Raw genomic sequence first — 23,281 nt, 5'->3', positions numbered from 1 at the left:
CAGAGTTGCTTTTTATTTTTTATTTTTAACATTACTGAGGAAGATCTATATATTTTAGATCAGGGTGGGGTCGTGTGAGTTAAGTCCGGGTTAGGTTCATGAATAACTTTTTAGAAAAAGATTATGACAAGGTCTGGCATTGCTCATCCAACCACGGCATGAAAAAAAGAGGTGCTAGCGTCTAGACGTGCTACTCAACCACCACCACCACCATTGTCTCCTCCAGTTGCTTGGATCTGCTTCTATGTAGGCTATTGTAGTCTGTTCCCTGTTTGATTGTTGTTGGTTTACACAGTTACAGTATGTTAACAGTTAGTCTGTTTTAGTCTGTATTTTTTTTTTTTTAATTTAGTGTATATATTCTACAACAATCCTGCACAATTGTACAGCCCTGTCCTATTATATTATATTGTTTTTTTTTTTTTTTTTTTATCCACTTTTCTATATTTTCTCCCATCCCAATTTCGTATCATCCAATTCAACCTTCCCCTGTCACGGACGCTGTTTCTTGCCTCCCACAAGCCGGCTGCAATGTGGACTAAGTCATACATAGCACAAGCCCCCTCCGGTACTTGAGGTAACAGCAGTCGCATCTTTTCACCTGCGCAGCTCGATCTCTCAGTGGCGAGGAGTAACGCGTGGGAGGCTCACGCTGCCCCCGACACTTCCTGATTCTACTGCGCAGGCGCACCAACCGACCTGTAGGAGTCGCTGTCCACAACCCCCGATCCCCACCCATCAGTTTCCCACCCCCTAATACGGCCAATGTGTATTAGTACGGACGACCAGCTAAACTGAAAGCAAATGTGGAGTGCTGGGCTCGAACAGGCGAGCCCATGGCGTCTCCAGCATTTCGTGGCGAGCGCCTTGCCCACTACGCCACGTAGCCGCCCCAGTATTATATTGTATTTATATTCAAATTTAGTTTATATATTCCTAAATATATATTTAATTTGATTCTACTTTCATTTAAAACATTTAGATTTACTCCTACTTGCAGGGCGGCTAGGTGGTGTAGTGGGCAAGGCACTCGCCACCAGTGTGGAGACGCTAGGATTCGCGTGTTCGAATCCAGCTCTCCACATTGTTTAGCTGGTCGTCCACAGTAATACACATTGGCCGTATTACGGGGAGGGAAACTGAAGGGTGGGGATCGGGCGTTGTGAACAAGCAACTCCTACAAGTCGGTTGGTGCGCCTGCGCAGTAGAATCAGGAAGTGTCGGGGGCAGCGTGAGCCTCCCACACGTTACTCCTCGACACTGAGGCCCCGTTTAGACGAGCGTTTTGTGAACAGAAACCGCAAAAGTCATCTTGCGGTTTCACTTTTAATTTTACGTTTAGACGAGCGTTTTGGAGTGGAATTCTCCGTGCAGACGACGCTGTAACGACGGAGACCCGCTGTCACACGATTGGCGCATATGTCACATGACGTGCTGTGAAGACCCGCCCTACTCTGCCTCTGATTCGCAGACTGTGGATGGGGAATGTGATTGCACCAAAGCAGAGTCACTCACAGACAGTGGGTCCACTCACGCCGCGGGACAGATTCTTGTGTATTTAACCCTTTCACTGCCACACGACAGCCGGTTGTGTGATAGTAAAGGGGTAACCTTCTGTCGTGTGGCAGTGAAAGGGTTAAAAGTACTGCCAATGTAGCCTTCAGGTGATCTCCGTTGATATAAGTCAGACATACTTGCTTTGTTTACGTCTCGGCTACTGGCACATACCTGCTACCTGTGACGTAAGCAGTACGCGCGACCAGAGCCGTGACAAACCTTTCGTCATCGTTTTATCAGATTTATACGTTTTAACAGTTTAGACGAGAGCGCAAAGCTTTTGCGTTTCTAGGAATTCCACCCTGGAAGGTAGTCTCACTTTTTTGCGGTTTCACCCCGTAAAAACGCTGTTTCCGTATAAACGAAAGGCACATCCGAAAAAATATTTTTGCGGATTCACCTGCTAGCGTTTCCGTCTAAACGGGGCCTGAGAGATCGAGCTGCGCAGGTGAAAAGATGCGACTGCTGTTACCTCAAGTACCGGAGGGGACTTGTGCTATGTATGACTTAGTCCACATTGCAGCCGGCTTGTGGGAGGCAAGAAACAGCGTTCGTGACAGGGGAGGGTTGAATTGGATGATACGAAATTGGGATGGGAGAAAATATAGAAAAATGGGAGAAAAAGTGGATAAAAAAAAAAGATTTACTCCTACTTGCTTTGTAAGTATTGATAATTGTCTGTTAATGTTGATGCACCAAATGACAAATTCCTGGTATGTGCAAGCTTACTTGGCAATAAAGACATTTCTGATTCTGATGTAGGGAGTAGAAGCAGATCCATTCATCAACAAAAAAACGATTTAAATTGTATTGTGTAGTGATTGTTAATGGTACATAATTCACCCACGGAACTATTGTTAGGAACAAGAGTTCCGCCCGGACATTATATGAGGTGGCACTACCTGCCACCACGGGTGAGTCGTTCTGCACGCAACGGAGCAGTAGCTTGTTGTATTTTGTGTATTGAATAAAAGCTGTTCGCTCTACCGAGCTACCGTCTCCGACTCCCATCTCTCGGCACTACACTGGTGACCCCGACGTTGGTCTCGCTGAAGTATCAGGGACCGAACCGAACATGGCAAACGATGCCGTTATTATTCGATTGCCGGAGTTTTGGGAGCATTCTGCGGCGGCGTGGTTCGCGCAAGCGGAGGCGCAGTTCGCCCTACGAGGGGTTGACGACGACGCCGCGCGATATTACCACGTCGTCTCGAGCCTCGGGAGCACTACAGCGGCGAGGACGGTAGGCTTCATAACAGCTCCGCCTGCACGGAATAAATATGAGGCGTTTAAGACGCACCTACTCAGAATATTCGAGTTGTCGCCGTCTGAGCGGGCCCGACGCTTGTTGGATATACGTGGCTTGGGAGACAGCAGGCCGTCGGCGCATATGGAGATGATGCTGAACCTGCTGGGCGCCGAGCAGCCGAACTTTTTATTTAAAGAGCTGTTCCTCAGACACATGCCGCCACGGGTACAGACGGCACTAGCCAATACAAACATTGTGGATCCCCGTGCTCTGGCAGAGGAGGCAGATCGGTTCTACCTGGCCACTCGACACTTTACCCCAGGGCTAATAGCCTCGACTCGCGGTTACACGCCGCAGGGGGGAGGGGCGAGGAAGAACAGGAGCAGCGCTGCCGCAGGCCTGTGTTTTTACCACGCACGTTTCGGCGCCAGGGCGACAAGATGCCGTTCCCCTTGCACTTTCGGCATAACGCAGAAACGCAGACACCTGCGCCCAGTAGCAGCGGTGAGCGCAGGTATGTCGGACCGGCTGCTTTTCATTAGAGACACACTCTCCGGTTGCAAATTCCTCTGCGACACCGGAGCTCAGAGGAGCGTCCTGCCAGCTACGAAAGAGGACACCGCCGGCGATAATAGAGGTCCACGCCTGACGACCGCCAACGATACCCCTATCCGCACCTACGGTACAAGGACCGTGGAACTGTGTTTTGGGGGCCAGCGGTTCACGTGGGACTGCATCACGGCCGACATTTCGTTCCCACTACTGGGGGCAGATTTCCTGGGTGCACACGGTCTCCTCGTGGACATTAGACATGGCCGCCTAATAAACGCACAGACACGGGCTTCGTTGGCATGTGTCCGCGATGAGGCGACATACGGCGGCCTTCTTACAGCTTTCACCGACCACGAACCCCTCACGACGTCTGAGTCAAAGGTAGCGGAGCCATGGTCGGCACGACAACAGCTCACGTACGATTCCGAGTGCGCCGCGAGACACGTCGCCGAGAAGCCCAACGTCGTCGTCGGAGCTGTACAGCCGGACCTCGACTACGTCAACAGGGGCTCGGAACAGGCCTCCGACCACGACATCCAGGCCCTCGGGACTGCAGATTCCAGTCTACGCCGGGGGGACGTCGCGATTGGTCACTCGGGTCCGACGCTGCTGAATGACCTATCCACCGGACACCCTAGCCCACAGGCCCCTGAGGACTGGCGAAGGCTCGCCTTTGAGGTGGGGTACAACCACCACAAGATGGAACCCGCCCACGTAGACATTTCCCAGCCCTTAGAGCTGGCCCTCTCCCCCCGCCGAGGCCGTGCGCCGCTACCCCGGGACCCGCCAACGACGGAGCCGCCGTTGGCCTCGTCGACGTCTGTGCCCCCGGGTGTCGGGGAGGACACGGGCGCTTGCGCCGCCCCTACCTCCCCGCCCCTGGCTTTCCGCACTCACCGTGGCCGGTTCATGCCCCCGGGCGCCGTGGAGGGCGCAATCGCTTGCACCGCGCCCCGGGTTGTCCGCTCACGCCGCGGCCGGGTCGTGGTCTCTCCCCGCCGTGGAGATTTTGACCATGGTTGAATTCTGGGGGGGCTTGTGTAGTGATTGTTAATGGTACATAATTCACCCACGGAACTATTGTTAGGAACAAGAGTTCCGCCCGGACATTATATGAGGTGGCACTACCTGCCACCACGGGTGAGTCGTTCTGCACGCAACGGAGCAGTAGCTTGTTGTATTTTGTGTATTGAATAAAAGCTGTTCGCTCTACCGAGCTACCGTCTCCGACTCCCATCTCTCGGCACTACACTGGTGACCCCGACGTTGGTCTCGCTGAAGTATCAGGGACCGAACCGAACATGGCAAACGATGCCGTTATTATTCGATTGCCGGAGTTTTGGGAGCACGCCCCCTCGCTGGGATAAATGTAACATGGACTTTATTTTTATTTTATGTAGTTACACAGGTTCAAGCAGAGTGTGCCTTGAGTCACATGACCACGTTGCCTTGAACATGGTCTCCTGCAAATCTTCAAAGGGATCGGACAGATTTTCACGGAGATCTACCCCAAAGACTGTTTTCAACAAGGCATGAAAGTAATTTATTTTATAGTGAGCGTTTTCTTTGTCCATTTCTGAGTTGTGTGTGTAAGTCACAGAAACCAACCTTATATTCTTCTTCTTTTTTTTCTAAATTATGTTTTTGGTAGATTTGTATTTGTTTGTACTACCGGGCAGTCCGGTAGGCGTGTATCCTTTCCGCAACGGAATTCGGTTTCCGGGTTCCTCTGATTGGCCGCGACCCCCACGTGACCCGCCCCCCTATCCACCGCTCTGCTCTGCCGTGTGGCAGAGCGTGCGGCCGCGGACTCGCTCGCTTCCTCAATTTATACGCATGGAAGTATTGACTGAATGAATGAGAACTTTATTTAACAGATTGCAGAATGGGTACAATACAGTACAGCTCAATACACACAATTGTTAAGGGGATGCAGACCTGAGAAAGACGTTTGTCTTGTTTACATCAGGGTCCCCCATTTTCAATTCATATAGAACGACTACGCCGTAACAAATCATTAAAAAAAGATACCGTTAACTGGAATATGTTGTGCCTTTACACATATGTTGGATTATGTAATTGGTTTGTCATGACAAACAAATAAAAAAATCGCGATTTAACCGCTGGCTACAACAACACACAGTGACTGCATGTAGTCACTGTGTGTTGATGTTGTAGCCACCTCCTCAGAGGCAGGAATACTAAGCTCCCCCTTAAGCTCCAGGAGAGAGGGGAGAGGCTGAAAACCCGCAGTTCTTGGCCGACTGATGGGAGCCGAATCCCCGGATCCGATTTGTCTGATGAATACCCCCAAAACATGGAGGTCCCGAATGCATGGAAGTATTGATTGCGCCGTAACAAATCATTAAAAAAGATACCGTTAACTGGAATATGTTGTGCCTTTACACATATGTTTATTTATTTATTTATTATGTAATTGGTTTGTCATGACAAACAAATAAAATATCGCATCGCCGGCTGTCTCTGGCTTGCTCCAGCGGACACCAGAGCTCAGCCCGCGGCGAGAATGTGCTGCCGCGAGCGGCATCGCTGAGCTCTGGCTCTGACTACATGCAGTCACTGAGTGTTGTTGTAGCCAGCAGGTAAAGAGAGAGAGAGAGACGCCGGGTCCGGGAATCGAATCCGGGTCTGCCGCTTCGCGACGCAGTGCGTTACATGGGTCGCCACTTGGGTGCCCAACCTTATATTATTCTAATCACCATCTTGTAGCCTATAACATCGAACCGTTTTGAATCATTATGACCAATTCACAGCAAGTGTTAGCTAGGCTTAAATACAACCTCCATACTGCATGGTTAGTTGTAACATGGAGTTACAACTAAGCCATCTATCGTATAATGTTCTAAAATGAAAACAATTAATTTCTTTGAACCCTTTATTTGCACAGAATGAGAAATCCAAAATAAAAAAACAGGTATGAATTTAAAAGTATATTGATGGGCTGCTCCATCCTCTTCTGAGCTATGTATTTTTTTGCTGTCCAAAGGAATTAGTCAAACTTGGACGTAGTTTATTACATATTTAATATATTTTGACGTGTGGATATATTTATATCTATTGATTTATCGATTGTTAATAGATCGAAAGATAGATAAATACAGTACATATTCATATATATATAGGCCTATACACAATGCAAGTTAGGTTGAAAAGTGTATTTGTTTAATACAACATAGAATTGTATTGAATGAATTGTGTTTGCACCAAATTATCAGATTCTTCTAGCAAGTGTTACAACTAACACTCTTATCTATTACAATTAACTCATTCACTGCCAGCTATTATCCTTATCCCGTTCTCACTGGGCCGTGTGTTATCCTGTCGTGAATATTGTATAGTTTCAGAGGGATCCTGGCTAATTCCTGTAAACTGCGTTATGGAGCGATATGTGAATTTTGCTAAATGCGTTCGTGTTGTTCGCCTGGACACGCTACTGTTTCCAAATCAAAGGTATATAATGGGTATTATGTTTCATCATGAATGCATCAAAGGGGGGGGGGGTAGTTTTTTGATGCTCTGATCGCCAGCAACGGCATTCGTTTTGAATACTACAGTACATACGTTGATCGGCTGGATCGATATGAAATCATTGTAGGATCAAGGTGGAATTGACGTCAGATAGTCCTTACCTTGGATCTGAGTTATTCCAAAAAGAATATCCCAATTGTCTGATCGCGATTTCCAGTATTGATGTCCATCGTGTCCCTGACATAATCTGGCACAACACATGCATCGAGTGTCCTGGACGCGTTCCAATGTGCTCGGATGAACCGCTAGACTTGCCTGGGCCAAAATTCTCCGCCCGGACGACATTAGATGTGACACACAGTCTGGGTTTCAAAGGGTGGGCGATACTGCCACCCTTTGAATAGGATCTGGCCGGTATTGCACTCTCAGGGTCTCAGTATGGCTTTCAACGGTAACATAGAGGTCCGTGAGACTTAATAGAATATTAAAAAAGGAAAACGGACCAAATAACGCATATATACGTGATTGGTGTTCAACGGTTGTCGAGCAAACACGTATATATACGTGAATGGCGGAGAATGAGTTAACACCGTCCATGGGGTAAGTTGTAACATTTCACTTTTGCCACAACTGTATAAGAACGGTAGGCGCTATAAGCAAACTTCAAGTGTCAATTTGTAGCAGAGATGTATGTTGCTTGTATAAACACAAGATTAATCTCATTTAAAGGGGCATTTCACCAAAAAAACAATGCTGATTTATTTTGGACATAATCTCACACACATCCAACAACTCTAAACTGTTAGTTTGACAGTTATTGAGAATACATAAGTTTGAATATGGCCACCATGTCATCAGGGACATTGAATTCTTGTTTAGTGTTAATTACAGCTCTGAGGTTATGTACAGTATATAAAAACAGCAATACCTTGTCTTATAAGGACTGCTACCTTATCATGTCATTGAGCTGTAATTGACACAACACAAGGATGTCCCCGATAACCTCCCTGGTGGCCATACTCATTCACTCTCAATGACTGTCTAACTAAATTCATGTGCAAAACTGCAAAATAAATCGGCATTGTTTTTTGGTGAGGTACCCAAAAATATTATTTAGCAAAAAACTAAAAGTGTTAAGTTGTGCCCCGGCCTCTCCTAGGAGGAAGTGGAAAAAAGGAACAAGAATATGACAGATGGTGTGTGTATGTGGGTGTGCACGCTTGTGTGAATCCCCTTTTGTGTGTGTGTTTGTTTAAGGATGTGTGAGATCAGAGAGAACAGGAGCATAGAAAGAGTGTCTTGTTTGTAGTCTGTGTAAAATACCTCAGACTTTGAGTCAAACTATTTTAGTCTTATCTCTGTGTAACCCCTGGTGTCCCTCAGGTTACATGTGTCTAGGAATGTGTCCGTGTGCACCAACAGAGAGACACACGGGACAATGACTCTCATTGTAGCCTCCAGTCATTTGCTCCGTCAGTGTGTGTGTGTGTGTGTGTGTGTGTGTGTGTGTGTGTGTGTGTGTGTGTGTGTGTGTGTGTGTGTGTGTGTGTGTGTGTGTGTGTGTGTGTGTGTGTGTGTGTGTGTGTGTGTGTGTGTGTGTGTGTGTGTGTGTGTGTGTGTGTGTGTGTGTGTGTGTGTGTGTGTGTGTGTGTGTGTGTGTGTGTGTGTGTGTGTGTGTGTGTGTGTGTGTGTGTGTGTGTGTGTTAAACCATGACCTCTTCACTGCAGAAATGGCCACTGACTCCGGCTAAAGACAAGTGTAACCACTAACCACACAAGAGACGTTGCACGTTGTGACTTTTTCTCTCTCTCTCTCTCTCTGGGGGCCGTTTTCTCACTACTTCAACTGTTTCAGGAAGTGATGCATGGCCACCGAAATCAGGAAACTAACAGCTGCTATTAATATAACGGCGCAAAGGGGGGTTAGTCGGTGAATGCGTAGAATGTAGACGTCTGAATCCGGGCAGGGGAACGGGTTCGGTGAACTGCAGAGCCACAGGGGCATAATAACCGGGGGCAGATGTTTCACCTCGCAGCAGGGGGGCAGTCGATGCGGCTCAACCGGTGTTAAGACTTCACAGCCATGGAGGGAGAGGTCTCGAGCGTTGAATCAGGTACAGTACGGATGTGAGATGTCTTTACTATGAGCTTGGTTTCAGGTGGTCAAGAGGTGAACACTAACAGAGGAGGTTGGTTGTTCTGTGTGTCGTGTGGCTCAACGGTTCAACAATGGGAATGACTTCTTTTCTCTCTTGCCTTTTGAAAAGTGACATCCAGTCGACTGTAATGCTTTTGAAATGTTTTTTTCTTGTGGCATCTATTGATTGAAATCAAAAGTGCTATGCTTTTGACAAGAAAATTAGGAAGTATGTAGGCTTACAAGTTCAAGTTTCTTTATTAGTTGTCATACAGAAGTACAGAATACCTTTATACAAAATGCTTCTTTCTGTTTCGCTCCAGAGACTGTGCTAGACAAAGATAGATAATAAAATAAGTATAGCAAGTATAAAATAGAAGTCAAGTACGTAGACAAAAATGTTCAATATATACATATATACATATAATGCTCTATGTAGAGTAGAAGTAACTGAGTTACCATACAATATACTATACAGTGCAAAGCAGAAGTGGGATGAGGTACAATTTAGGTACAATATAATTTACAGTAAGGTCTAATGAGGTATGGGTTGTAGTGCAAATTCTTTACCGATAAATATAAAGTGTGCTTGGGTGTACTAAAGTGGTTAAAGTGGGTGCTGCAGTGAGTTGTATGTTTAAAGAGTGTGTGCGTGTGGATGTGTGTGCTGTGAGTGCATTTGATGGTTGTTACATAGTGTTATTGTTCGTTGAGCATCCTGATGGCCTGGGTATGGAAGCTTCTTCTGAGTCTCTCTGTGCTTGCCATGAGACTCCAGTATCGCTTGCCTGACCGCAGCAGTTCAAAGAGGCAGTTGTTTGGGTGGCTCGAGTCTTTGATAATTCTCTTAGCCTTACCCCTGCACCGCTTGTTGTAAATGCCCTGGAGAGTGGGAAGCCCCCTCCAATTGTGCGTTCGGCTGAGCGGGCCACTCTCTGTAGTCTGCTGCGGTCTTGTGCGGTGCTATTCCCAAACCAGGAGGTGATATTGCCAGTCAGGATGCTCTCTATTGTGCATGAGTAGAAGTTCTTAAGGATCTTCTGACTGACTTGGAACCCTCCTTAGGCGTCTGAGGAAGTAGAGGCATTGCCGTGCCTTCTTCACAACACTGTCAATGTGTGTGGTCCATGTCAAGTCCTCGGATATGTGGACTCCGAGGTACTTAAAACTGTTCACTCTCTCAACCGGTGCCCCGTCGATGCTGAGGGGGCTGTAGTCCCTGACCCCCGACCTCCTAAAGTCCACAATCATCTCCTTTGTTTTGCTGATGTTCAGGGAGAGGCTGTTCTCTTGAAACCATCCCACTAGAACCTTGACCTCCTCCAGGTAGGCCCTCTCGTCGTTTGCAGAGATCAGGCCCACTACTAAATCAAATCAAATCAAATCAAATTTATTTATAGGGCCCGACAACACACGTTAATGTCCCCATGGGCCGTACAGATCTTCTTTAAACAAGTCAAGAAGAAAACATAACAATAAGTCAAGAACAGAACAAGAACACCATAAGGTGCAAACATTTTTAGATGGATGCAAATAAATGAAAGAATGCAAGCACTCCCAGACATACCCCACGCGAAGGTAAGGAAAAACTCACTAAAACCTAACAATAGGGAAAAAAGCTCCACAGGCAGTGTGGAGGAGAGAAACCTTAGAAGGGCCATTCAAGGGGGGATCTCCCTTCTTAGATGTTGGTGATAGTAGCTGTACTGTGTCGTCAGCAAATTTGATGATTGCGTTGTTGCTCCGCTGTGCCACACAGTCGTGTGTACAGGGAGTAGAGGAGGGGACTCAGAACACAGCCCTGGGGGGCCCCTATGTTGAGAGTGATGGATGAGGAGGTGCAGTTGCCTGCTCTCACCACCTGGGGTCTGCCCGTCAGGAAGTCCAAGACCCACTGGCAGAGGTCATAGTTCAAGCCCAGGTCCCTGAGCTTGGCTATGAGTTTGGAGGGGACTATGGTATTGAATGCTGAGCTGTTGATTGATTGATTGATTGATTGAAAAGTTTATTAACAGATTGCAGAATGGGTACAGTACAGTACATCTCAATACATACAATTGTTAAGGGGATGCAGACCAGAGAAAGACTTTCGTCTTGTTTACATCAGGGTCCCCCATTTTCAATTCATCATAACATATATGACATACATGACATACAGATAGACAGTACTGCTACATCTATACATTTATGACATATCAGATTTGCAAATACAGTACTGTTTGTGATACAAAAGTGTCCAGAAAAGGAGTGTATATACATTTGGCGTAGAAACTGTACATTGGAGGAGGTTGGTGGGGTGGGGTTGGGTTGGGTGAGGGCTGTACATTGGAGGTGGGGGGGGGGGGGGGGGGGGGGGGGGTTGGGTAGGGGACACACACACATTTTACACTGTACATTGGAATATTGACAAAGTCAATGTAGTCAAAGTCAATGTAGTCGATGAACAGCATTCTCACATAGTTCCCCTGCCTCTTGTCCAGGTGTGATGCTGCTGTGTGCAGCACATGGGCTATGGCGTCCTCCGTGGACCTGTTCGGGTATGCAAATTGCAGGGGGTCCAGGTTGATGGGGAGGGAGGAGCAGATAGCCCTTTACTAGCTTCTCAAAGCACTTCATGGCTATGGAGGTGAGAGCTACAGGGCGGTAGTCGTTGAGGCAAGCAGGCTTGGATTTTTTTGGGTACAGGGATAATAGTGGACTTCTTCAGACAGGTGGGGATGACAGCCTGTTCCAAGGACAGGTTAAATATGTCAGTGAATACCTGGGCCAGTTGGTCGGCACAGACTTTTAGGACGCGGCCGGGGATACCGTCCGGTCCGCGTGTAGCTTTATGCCAAGCAAGCAGTGCAAAAATTTACCGTAGTGGCATGCAGTAATGCGCCTTTCATTTTCGCGGAAATAGGCTGTCTATTGCCATTCTCTTTGACAAACTCTAACCTTAACCAGCTCCTTAACAACGCCTAAACTTAACCGTTCTAACCTTAACCAACTCCGAAACAATGCCTAACCTTAACCTTAACCTTAACCATGCCTAACCTTAACCATAGAAATTATATTGCCATTCTCTTTGACAAACTCTAACCTTAACCAGCTCCTTAACAGCGCCTAAACTTAACCGTTCTAACCTTAACCAACTCCGAAACAATGCCTAACCTTAATCGGCGAAAGAATACACGTTAAAAAAAAATCACGTTAAAAAATATTTTCGATGGGATTCGAACTCGCCAGCAAACAAGCCATAGGATCCACAGCCATGTGTCCTTGCCAATTGAGCTATTTGTTGGATACTGAATAAGGGGCGGTGACTTATATATATTGAGCTCCGCTCGTGTCGCATGCGCGGGCACCTCGCGCGAGCACGCCGGCGCACGCACGCACCTGAGCGAGCACGCCGCCGCCGGTGCACGCACGGTAGCATTTGTCTGAAAAGAAGGGCGCTTTACCGCACTAGCGTGCGGTGACGAATGCGGAAGCATTTTTGCACTGCTTGCTTGGCATTAACGTACAGGCGTCCGGTCCTGCTGCCTTCCTGATATTCACTTTCTTAAAGGTCCTCTTCACCTCATGTTCTGTTACCCTTCCTTTATGTTTCAGCTCTATACTACATTATGGCTGAAGTATTTTTTTTACCCCAGCAAAAAAAAATCTACATTCCAATTAAGCCTGATATTTGTTCATTAATATAAACAGATGGCAAGTATATCTGAACCCCAACACTACGAGCAGTGAAGAAGGCGAAATACCCATGTACTGTAGGTTCTTTTCGTTCCCATTTAGCGTTTACAACAGGGCTGACTATGAACTGAGTAAACACTTTAATGAGTTAAACTAAATTACTCTGACCAGTATTGACACAGTGCAATGTTTGCCCCAACTCCTTATTGACCAGTGGGACACACACACACACACACACACACACACACACACACACACACACACACACACACACACACACACACACACACACACACACTCATAAACAGATCGCCCATTCATTCTCCAGCCACCCTCACCTTGACATTCCACAGCTCTGGCCCCCACAGCTGCTGGCCTTTTCTTTGCGGCCTGTTTCTGCGCCGAGCATAAGCCGCCGTGCATGCAGAACTGTATTCCTTAATCATCATCACATCATTAGTGTGATGTTTGGGGTGATTGACGGAATGTATTATACATTTTTACTTGTAAGCGAGGTTGCCCCGTGTTTACAGTCCAAACATTCTACATACCCTGATAAAAATAAATAATGTTTTTTTCTCTCGTTGGTTTGTTTAATATGCATACCTGAACTAATCGGGCCATAATATATTTTTCCCGTCTTCCAGCCAAGTCTGAAGTTCCCCGCAGCAGCAGGTGTGAGCTGTTGATCCTGCACACCGCCGCGGCGCAAGAGTGGGCTACGTACTTACAAACCATCTTCAAATCCTCCAGAAAGCTCCGTAAAAGGTCCATTTTGTTGCACGCCGTTGACCCGACTGACCGCCTCCACCACGGATGTAACTTGGAGCAGTTCCAGGGCAGCAGATGCGTCGTGCCGCTACTGACGGGAGATTTCCTGGACCTCCTCTGTGACCCGGAGTTGCGGAGGGCGCTCGAGAGGCTCCTTCGCCCTCCGCGGAGCGTGGTGGCGCTGCTGTGCGGCGTGTCGGAGGATGACGTGCCCGCCGGGAGCTTTGGACACTGGTCGAGCTGGAGGAAGCTTCACGCCGAGGACGAGCCCGAGCTCTACATCTCCACCGTTCTGGAGTCCATCGCTGACAGTATGTCAAAGGCCATTGTCTTGTTTATTTGACCGTAGAGTTTTTGGCTGTATGTGCATGATTCTTGATAAGTTTGACTCGAGGATGGATAAATAGGCTTTTTGTCTAGCTTTAAAGATGCTATAGCGCTGATTCAGCCACTAGATGTCGCTAGAGCATCTCAGACTAAAACAAAGGGGTGTCTGTGCTTCGGCCACACCTACCTCCCTCCCTTCGCGTTCTCAGCAAAAGTCATTATTTCTTGAATATTTCAAGTATTTCTTAGAAACTATTTCTCGCCTAAAATGTTGTCAGAAACATATTTTAGTGAACCATTTAGGTGCAAAAAGAGTTTAGACGCAGAGGCGTCTGGCCCGTGAAATTCAGATCAAATTGTCAAACTAGGCGTTACATATCAAATATGAATCAAGATCCCAAGATATAAATGTAAAAAAATTGCAACATGCACCTTTCATATCTCAGAATTAGCCAATATTTGTTCCAAATGTAAACAGAACTTTTACTGCATCAAAATGCTTTAAAAACTCATGTTACGTTGTCACATATGGTCTATCCTTGTATCAAGACATCACTCCATCAATTTGAGAATTAACTCAAATTTCGCCGTCGACTAAAGACTAACTTCTTCAACCATTATCTGAAATAATAATAGATATATATATTTTTTTTAATCTAACCCTAACTAACCTTACCGTCATGCACTTGTCCTAATAAACTAACCTACACTGTAGCACTCAACAGTCAACACCTTGATGAACATTGTTACTCAGCTGATAGAGTTGTGCCCTTCCTGATGACTTGTCGTACAGAACTTGTAAGTCGCTTTGGATAAAAGCGTCAGCTAAATGACAAAATGTAAATGTAAACTCAGAATAATTATGATAAAATAAGATAAGATATTCCTTTATTGATCCCCCTGGGGAAATGAGGGCATCATAGCAGCCTTGGGTAGGGGGAGGGGAGGTACAGGTATGGGCAGAGTAATAGTAGAAAGACATAAATATAGGCAATAATATAAGAATATAGAAAAATAAACCGTGTAAACAAAGGTGCAGCAAATATTTTACAATATATGTTACAAATGTCCCAAATGTAAAAAGAAAAAATCTTTTACTGCATCAAAATCCTTAGAACAACATATTTTGAGTGCCGTAACCCTTATATCACTTTCATTATCTGAAGATAGGCATGTTTCAAATAATAGGTATCGGCTGATATGGGTAGGCAAAAATCTGATATTGATAATAGCCTAAAAAAATATGTATTGGTGCATCCCTAGTCTGTACTATTATACTGGCATCCTGTCCAGGGGTAGGGGTACTTGTACACCTACTCTCAGATTCACATGTCCTCCTCACAGAACAAAAGGGTTCAGATAAAAAAATCCCCTGAATGCCCCTTTTAAAGGTTCATATTTTTGCCTAGCGTTGGTGTGGATTTGGCAGTCTGAAAGGTTATTTAGGTGCTGGGAGAAATGACATAGCCTGGCTCTTTCAGATTAACGACCTTACAATAAGCCCCTTTCATGTCATACCAAGGACACAAGCAATCAATTAGCTTTAATTAACCAATTAGCTGTCGTTCTTTTTGAGCCAGGAACACTGCCTACCCCAATGTACTGCCCAGTTTATAAATGTTTTTTTATTTGATTTATTATGGGCGTGGGGCAGCCATGCAGGGAAGGAGATAATTACATAGAAAACTGTTTAATACCAGGAAGGACAAATAAAATTGGATTTAGACTAGTTCCTTCAGGGCAAAAAAAATTTAAACATGTTCCACGAATTCAATGAAATCATATAGAATTGTTGAAAATATAAAAAAATAAGTATATATTTTTTAATCTTATATTGACTCTTTAAAATAAAAAAGATCTTAAGACGTGTGGAACAATCTGCTGATGTTTCAATACGATTCTGCTAGTTTTTAGGACTTCCTCATAACAGGCATCATTTTCTATGAAGTGGATCTGCCTCGTTTCACCTTCTGAGAAAGTTCCTGAGTCACATGTTTTTGTTTGTTTGTTTTTGAGAGGCGTCTTACTGGCTTTTTTACTCACTATCATTTCATATCAGATTCATTAGCAAAGTGCAGTAAAATACGGTATGAAGGTTAGTAGTTTCTTTTATTCTTATTTTATTTTATCAATATCTGAAATTAAATGGGGGAAAAAATACTAACCGTCTTACTATTATGTACTTTGCTACTAAGTAATCTACCTCGCCTATATGACTACCTATACTATGCTAATGTCTATACTACTATGCACTCAAGACTGTAGCATTCAAGTTCAACACTGTTAGATGAACATTGTTAGTGGCCTTTAGCTGCCAAAGTTGTACCCCTCCTCCTGATTTGTTGTACAGAACTTGTAAGTCTCTTTGGATAAAAATAAAAGCATCAGCTAAATGACTAAAATGTAAAAACGTAAATGTATCATCCTATTATACTGTAGCTGTGTTACAGTAAGCCAGGGTTATATAACTTGCACATCCCATATGCACACGCATCCATTCAGCCATCCATCCAGTTGACCTTACAGTACAATGTAAGGTAACCAGTAAATGTTTGTATTGATAGGCAGACGAGAGAAGGCTGCACACAAGAGAGAAGCTCCGGCCGCCTCAAAGTCGGGGGTCCCAGTGACCGCTGCAGTGGTGACTCCTGTAGCTGCGGTAACAGAAGAAGATGAGCCCGTCGGAGAGGAAGGAGAGACCGTCGGAGAGGAAGGAGAGACCGTCCTGGACGAGACAGATGACTTGTACCAGGATATGATCTTTTCACCCCAACACCTGGCCTGTCTGACCGTCCAGCCAAGCAGAGTTCTGTGTGGGGTAAGATATGGTAGATTTACCATGGCTGATGCTCAGACTGTAGGGAAAAGTGGCCTGAATCTTTCAGAATATTTTTTTTATGGAATCTGATCTTTTCAATTCTGATTTGGGCCAATCAGATATACGGGTCTGATTTTTTGCAATGCCACCTCTGTCCGAACAGTCATGCGACTTTCATGTGATTCTATAGATTGTATTTGTAAAAAAAAAAAAAAAAAAAACATCCATCTTCTTTATTGTTATTTTGCATATGCGGGTCAGTTCAGGAGTGTGACCAGTTCGCACTGGAATCTGATATTGGCCACATTTTTTTTAAAGATTATGTGAACAACCAAACCAAAAAAATCAGATCAATCGGAATTTAGCACAAAGGCTTGCAGTGTGAACGAAGCCTATAATAACACAACATTTATACTAAAAAGGAATACATTACCATGCAATTTGAGAAACAATATAACCTTATTATTACTATCTCTTGCAACCAACATTTGTGAGAACGAGCAACTCCCTCCCAAAACCAAAAGCTATAGAGAACTAAGACATTTGAGCTCCCACAGTATAGTGAATGGCCAACTGATTTTGTGGACCCACAGTGTGCTTGTTGGCGTTTTAAATGCTCAATTGTTATTTATTCTCTAGTAGTGTGATCAGTTCTGAAATAGAAAATGTTAGCTTATTTAATGTTAGCGTCATTACATTGATTCTACGCCATTGTTAGACTGTTTAGTTTTTTTGTGTATCCAAGACCAGTGGTTCTCAACTGGTGTGACATGCGCAAATGTAAAGAATGTCAATGTTATACAAAAATGTTAAAAGTAAATAAATAAACAAATAAATCATTAATTAAAGCTGCAATAGGCAGCTTAAGATAAATGAGCAAGAGTGAGTTTATCTGCCCAGCAGAAATAGAGCTATAAGCTCCGCATCACTTTTCAAGCCTGCACTCGCAACAAATGTTTTCCACAGACTCCCAGAAGCACCTGCAGCTTTAAGATGAATTAAAAATTAATTATAATAAAAAAACTCTTGCGGACCCACAGAGTGCTTGTTGGTGTTTTAAATGCTCAACTGTTCTTTATTCTCTAGTAGTGTGATCAGTTCTGCACTCTGATCCAAAGGAAATCCCCCTGAGAAGTCACCTTTAATCCCTCACGCTAACGCTTTGTGTTACAAGTCTAAATTATGTTTATAGATCCTGATTGAAGCAAAGGACTAGAAGTAATTAGACGTGTATATATATCTCAGTGTCAAATGAATTGTCTTTAATTGTTGTTAATTATTAAGAGGCCAAGACAGGTTATGGGAAGGGAGAGCTCATCATATTTAGGCATAATGAACTGACGGAACCTTTTAACTGCCAAGATGGAAGTATTGTTTTATACAGAGAACCAGTCCCAATTTAACTAGAATCAGACTGAACAATGTGGAATCAGGCTATACATTTAGATTAGATTAGATTAAAATGTACTGTCATTATACAGCACAAGTAGGCCTACAGTACAACGAGAAGAAGTTTGGCATCCAACCAGAGTGCAAATGTAACAGTAAAGTGCAATAGTAATATACAATGTACAGGTGATTAACCTGGATATAAAATATAATAAATTAATACTACTGGGTGTAGTGCTAATCAGATTTATGTACAGAGTTGTAGTATTCATATAGTGATACAGGTATAAAGACACTAGTAAGTCATACTGGCCAGTAGGGCTGACCTTCGATTTTTTTTTGGAATTCGAAGCTTCAGGGCCGAGATTCGATTTTAATTCGAAGCTTCGGGAAAAAAAAAGAATAATAATAATAAAAAAAAATTATTTAAATGTTTTTTTTTTTTTTATGTTGTGGGACTTGTACAGACAGCACTTTGTTCAACTTTGTCAGTGCTGTAAAGTTTCAACCTTTTTAAATCTTAGACAAACGAAACACTTTGCTTTCATGAAATATTGTAAGCCGTCATTTGAGGCTTTATAAAAGCGGCACAATGAACACAAATCTGTCAGTGCCGAGTCCGACCTCATCTTAAATAACAAACAGCATTGCTTGTTGTAGTTAAAAGAGAGGCAGAGTTGATTTTGCAAAAAAAATAAATAAAAAAATGTATAATCTGATTTTATTTTCATATTCGAATCCCATGCCCATCGAACAAAACTTCAAAGTATTTAAGACAGCCCTACTGGCCAGCAGCGTAACTAGTAAGAGTAGGTAAGGGATATGTACAGTAGATATAGTATCTACAGAAAATGTATGTAATGTGTAAAAAGGATCAAGGTATGTACAGACAGATGTGGATAGATATATATATGATAAGAATAAATATATATGATATATTAGTGCTGTCAGGCGATTACATTTTTTTATCTAATTAATTACAGGATTTGTAATTAATTAATCTAATTAATCGCATTTTAATCGTATAACCATTTTAGGCCTGATATTCTATATTCTATAATCATATTTCAAATGGCATGTGTCCGAATGGCAGAATTCAGTACTGTATCTACAAAACCTTCTGTTTAACCCTTTACCGGCCAAGTAACCATTTTTGACCACTTCCCCATACAATATATTTAGCTAGGTGGGAAAGATACCCATCTTTAACACTTTCAGTGCCAGCAGGGGGCGCACAATTTAGTGCTTGAATGCCCAGCATCCACTTCAATGTTAGCGTTAATAACGCCTAATCTATGTTTTAAATTATGGCTATGTGTCTAATCTGCCCGTCGCTTATCAATGACTCATTTTCCAGTCAACATTGTCGAAGCGGATTGTTTTTTTATCGGTTCATTTCCGTTTTATAGCATTTTTAAAAGCCCTAGTTTTCAAGGAAAATAAAGATTCTGTGATAAACGCCCTGTACTGGAATATTCTAGAACGTTGTCATTTTTCAGCCTATTTATGAATCGTTTTCAAATAAACGCTAGATTATCGATAGTATATGTGTACGTATGCATGCTGGGGCCGCAAGCTGAAAATCGATTCTCTTAGTTCCTGATCGCTCGCACAGCCACACAGCCACACACACACATAGGGGAAAACTTATATCTCAGTGAAAACAGGTCTGATTATCCTAAGACTGGTCAAATAGATTCCTTACCTGAGATCAGATGTTATCCAAAAAGATCATTCCAATTCCTGATCGCCATTCCAAAAATCAATAGATTTTATTGATCCAACGCTACATACTGTAAACACATATTCCACGCTGTTCTGATGGTCCACAATGAATCCGAAAATGCCTGAGAAGTAAAATGTGGATTCCGGATTTTTCTTTTCTCATCCATTTTCATTGAGTCCATTCCAAAAGGTTGCATTACCATCTGGGAGACAATAGGGGGCGGTTTTTTCACATCTGGTTTACCAACGGGAGACTCCGTTGATGAAATATGAATTCAGACCGCTAATGAAAAAATCACACGCTAATTGTCGCGGTGGGCATTCAGAGGGTGGGCTGATAACGCGTGTTATCACGCGGTGGGCTCTCAAAGTGTTGATCTATGAAAAAAACGTCTTCCAGCCAATCAGCACAGGTCAGGCTATGACACAAATATTGTCACCATCCCATCTGACCAATCAGGATAGACCCTGGGGATCTGCAACATCCTTCTTTTCACCACAGCAAAAAAAAGCTAATTTTTGCACCTGCTTCTACTCGTCAAAATCCATTATTTCCTCAACAAGTCATGGTGAATTGATAACATTTACTAATTTTTGCAGTTGAACAATTATTGTAAAGGATGGGATAGGTGTTTTTTGCATAGGATTAGTGAAATCAGGATTTCTTGTTAGCTAAAAAGTGGTGAAGCCATAAACGGTCATATGCCCCTTCAGGTGATTTGACATAGTGTCCATTTTTAGACATATGCCAGATGCATCTAGTTAGTCACACTTAGGGTATTACTTCTACCATGTAGTGCCATGTAGTACCCTGTAGTGCCATGTAGTACCCTGTAGTACCATGTAGTGCCATGTAGTACCCTGTAGTGCCATGTAGTACCCTGTAGTACCACGTAGTACCCTGTAGTACCATGTAGTACCATGTATGATCCTGTAGTACCATGTAGTACCCTGTAGTAACATGTAGTTATATAGTTTTGTCCGCTATTCTTCTTTGGGCCTTTATCGGCTACTGTTGCCATGGCAACGCAAATTCAAGAAAACTCCCAATACATTTTATTATTTATTTTATGTTATGAATCAGCCTGCCAAGTTTCATAGATATGCCCCCTAAGGAAAAATATGCCCCATAGCCCCCACATTTTTAGGGTACCGGTCGAGGGCCTGTTCACGGACACTTCGGTTAACCTTAATTTACAGGGGGGAAATCTTTTTTCTTAAAAAAAAAATAATAATAATTTAGTCTTTTGAAATAGCACCAAAATAACATTCTAGAGTTGAAATTGTGAATTTCCAGGTATTTCAAGAAGTGACCGGTAAAGCAGTGTTTCTCAACTGGTGGGTCGCGACCCAAAAGTGTGTATAAAAAAAGTAATTTTTTTTTTTTTATATATAATCTTTTTTTTTGCACTACCTATCTTTGTGAAAGTGGCTTCTCAGCTCTGGTCCAGCTGAAGACAAAGCAGAGGAACATATTGGACATTGAGCATGACCTCAGAGTTGCTTTGTCTACCATCACCCCAGACTTTGAGACTCTTGTCAGGAGCAAACAACATCTGCAGTTATCCCATTAGTTCCCTGGGATGTTAAGCTAAGAAGTCTGCTAAGAAGCATATATTATTTATTATTATTATTATTATTATTATTATTATTATTATTATTATTATTATTATTATTTTATTTCATTGTGTTTTTAGCCCTAGTTGCACTTTTGTTGCAACCCCAGTTATCCCATTAGTTCCCCCAAACTTAGGTCTGTTATGTTAAGCTAAGAAATCGCTAAGAAGCATATTATTTATTATAATTTTATTTCATTGGGTTTTTAGCCCTAGTTGCACTTTTGTTGCAACCCCAGTTATCCCATTAGTTCCCCCAAACGTAGGTATGTTATGTTAAGCTAAGAAGTCTGCTAAGAAGCATAATTATTTATTATTATTATTATTATTATTATTATTATTATTATTATTATTATTATTATTATTATTATTATTTAATTTCATTGGGTTTTTAGCCCTAGTTGCACTTTTGTTGCAACCCCAGTTATCCCATTAGTTCCCCCAAACTTAGGTATGTTATGTTAAGCTAAGAAATCTGCTAAGAAGCATATATTATTTATTATTATTTTATTTCATTGAAGCCATAGTTTTTGTGTTTATTTCATGTTTTTAACAGTGCATGAAAGATTGCGTATTACTGCAAAAAAGAAATAAATCATAGTGGTTAAAAAATTTGGGTTGCGACTTAATGACTAAGGAAAATGTTGGGTCCCGAGGCTAGACCAGTTGAGAACCACTGCGGTAAAGGGTTAATCATCTTCCATTTATTCATTTCCTTAGATTTTTCAGGTCTGGTACATTTTAGCATGGTGTTATTCACAGTCAAAGGTAAAAAAAAATAAATAAAAATGTAATTGATATTCTCATTTGGTTCATTACAATTTACTCAAACCTAGTAACAGGCTATTTCTGACACTGGGAATACATTCCCTGAGATCCATAGATGTCCCTAGAATCAGATACCAAGAACATGCAAATGGACCATATTAAAAAAAAGTCTGTAAATGTGCATTCTACATTCTTATTGAATGAATGAGATAAAAAAAAGAAAAAATGTAAAATATATTTTGAGTTCATTTTCATAACGCGATAATTTGCTGTGTAATTAATTAATGTAATTAATTAATCTAATTAATGCGATAAACTGACAGCCCTAATATATATATATATTATATATATATATATATATATATATATATATATACGGTATATACAGCATTATTGTACATGCTATCATACAGTTATATGGGTTATATGCAGGTGTATAAGTAGGTATATAGAAGGATTATATGCAGGTATATTCAGACGGATATATATGGGTAGACTATAGTATGAGGTAGGTAGTTGTGATTATTTTGATTACTATGATTACAGTGTAGGGCAGTTGTAGACAGTGAAAGCAGTAGGTATGTATAAATTGAGTATAGGCAACAGATTTGGGATGGACATAGAATATTGAGATATAAATCATATAATTCAGTCTGCTCCATTAGAAAGTATAATCTAGTTCTAGTATACCTCTGAGTGAAAAGGGCAGAAAATCAAATCACTTGCTTTAACGTTGACATGTTTTGGCACTTGGCATCAGATTTCAAAATTGGGGAAATTCTCTGTTACTTAAAACTGCCGGTTTTAGCTAATACCAGTAACATTGCCATCACATTTCATATTTCCTGGGTCATTCCTGGGTCAAATAAAGTTGCGTAAAGAATATTCACAACATTTCTTCTTTCTTTTTAGGACCAGGTACCTATTTTCATCATCCTCACACACAAAGTGGACGATCAGTCGAGAGTGGAGGTGGAATTTTCCTGTGAAGAAGGAGCTGCGAAGCGTGTCACAGGGACGTTGGAGAACGACTACACCATCAGTGTTTCTTCACCCGGTAAGGGTCTCCAGGATCAAATCAAATTTATTAAACAAGTCAAGAAGAAACATCACAATAAATCAAGAACAAAACAAAAACACCATGAAGTCCAAAAAACTTAAAATAAATGAATGCAACGCTGCCAGACCCCACGCGAAGGTACGGAAAA

General features: G+C 42.7%; 1 protein-coding gene across 1 annotated transcript in view; it reads left to right on the top strand.

The window, feature by feature from the left end:
- Positions 1-7,415: 7,415 nt before the first annotated feature.
- The window catches only part of pik3ap1 (phosphoinositide-3-kinase adaptor protein 1), a gene marked incomplete at both ends in the record, with an annotated part of 102,915 nt that continues 87,049 nt past the window's right edge, over positions 7,416-23,281 (top strand). The window contains 5 exons of the mRNA XM_084321863.1: positions 7,416-7,447; positions 8,231-8,319; positions 13,307-13,741; positions 16,322-16,575; positions 22,986-23,130. Of these exons, the coding sequence (XP_084177989.1) occupies positions 7,416-7,447; positions 8,231-8,319; positions 13,307-13,741; positions 16,322-16,575; positions 22,986-23,130 (955 nt within the window). The remainder of the gene's footprint in view (positions 7,448-8,230; positions 8,320-13,306; positions 13,742-16,321; positions 16,576-22,985; positions 23,131-23,281) is intronic.

The sequence above is a fragment of the Notolepis coatsorum genome (genome assembly GCF_963971535.1).
Source record: "Notolepis coatsorum genome assembly, chromosome: 9".
NCBI classification, from domain to species: domain Eukaryota; kingdom Metazoa; phylum Chordata; class Actinopteri; order Aulopiformes; family Paralepididae; genus Notolepis; species Notolepis coatsorum.
Note: the sequence above shows the minus strand (reverse complement) of the source record. Positions and strands in the feature narration are given on the sequence as shown.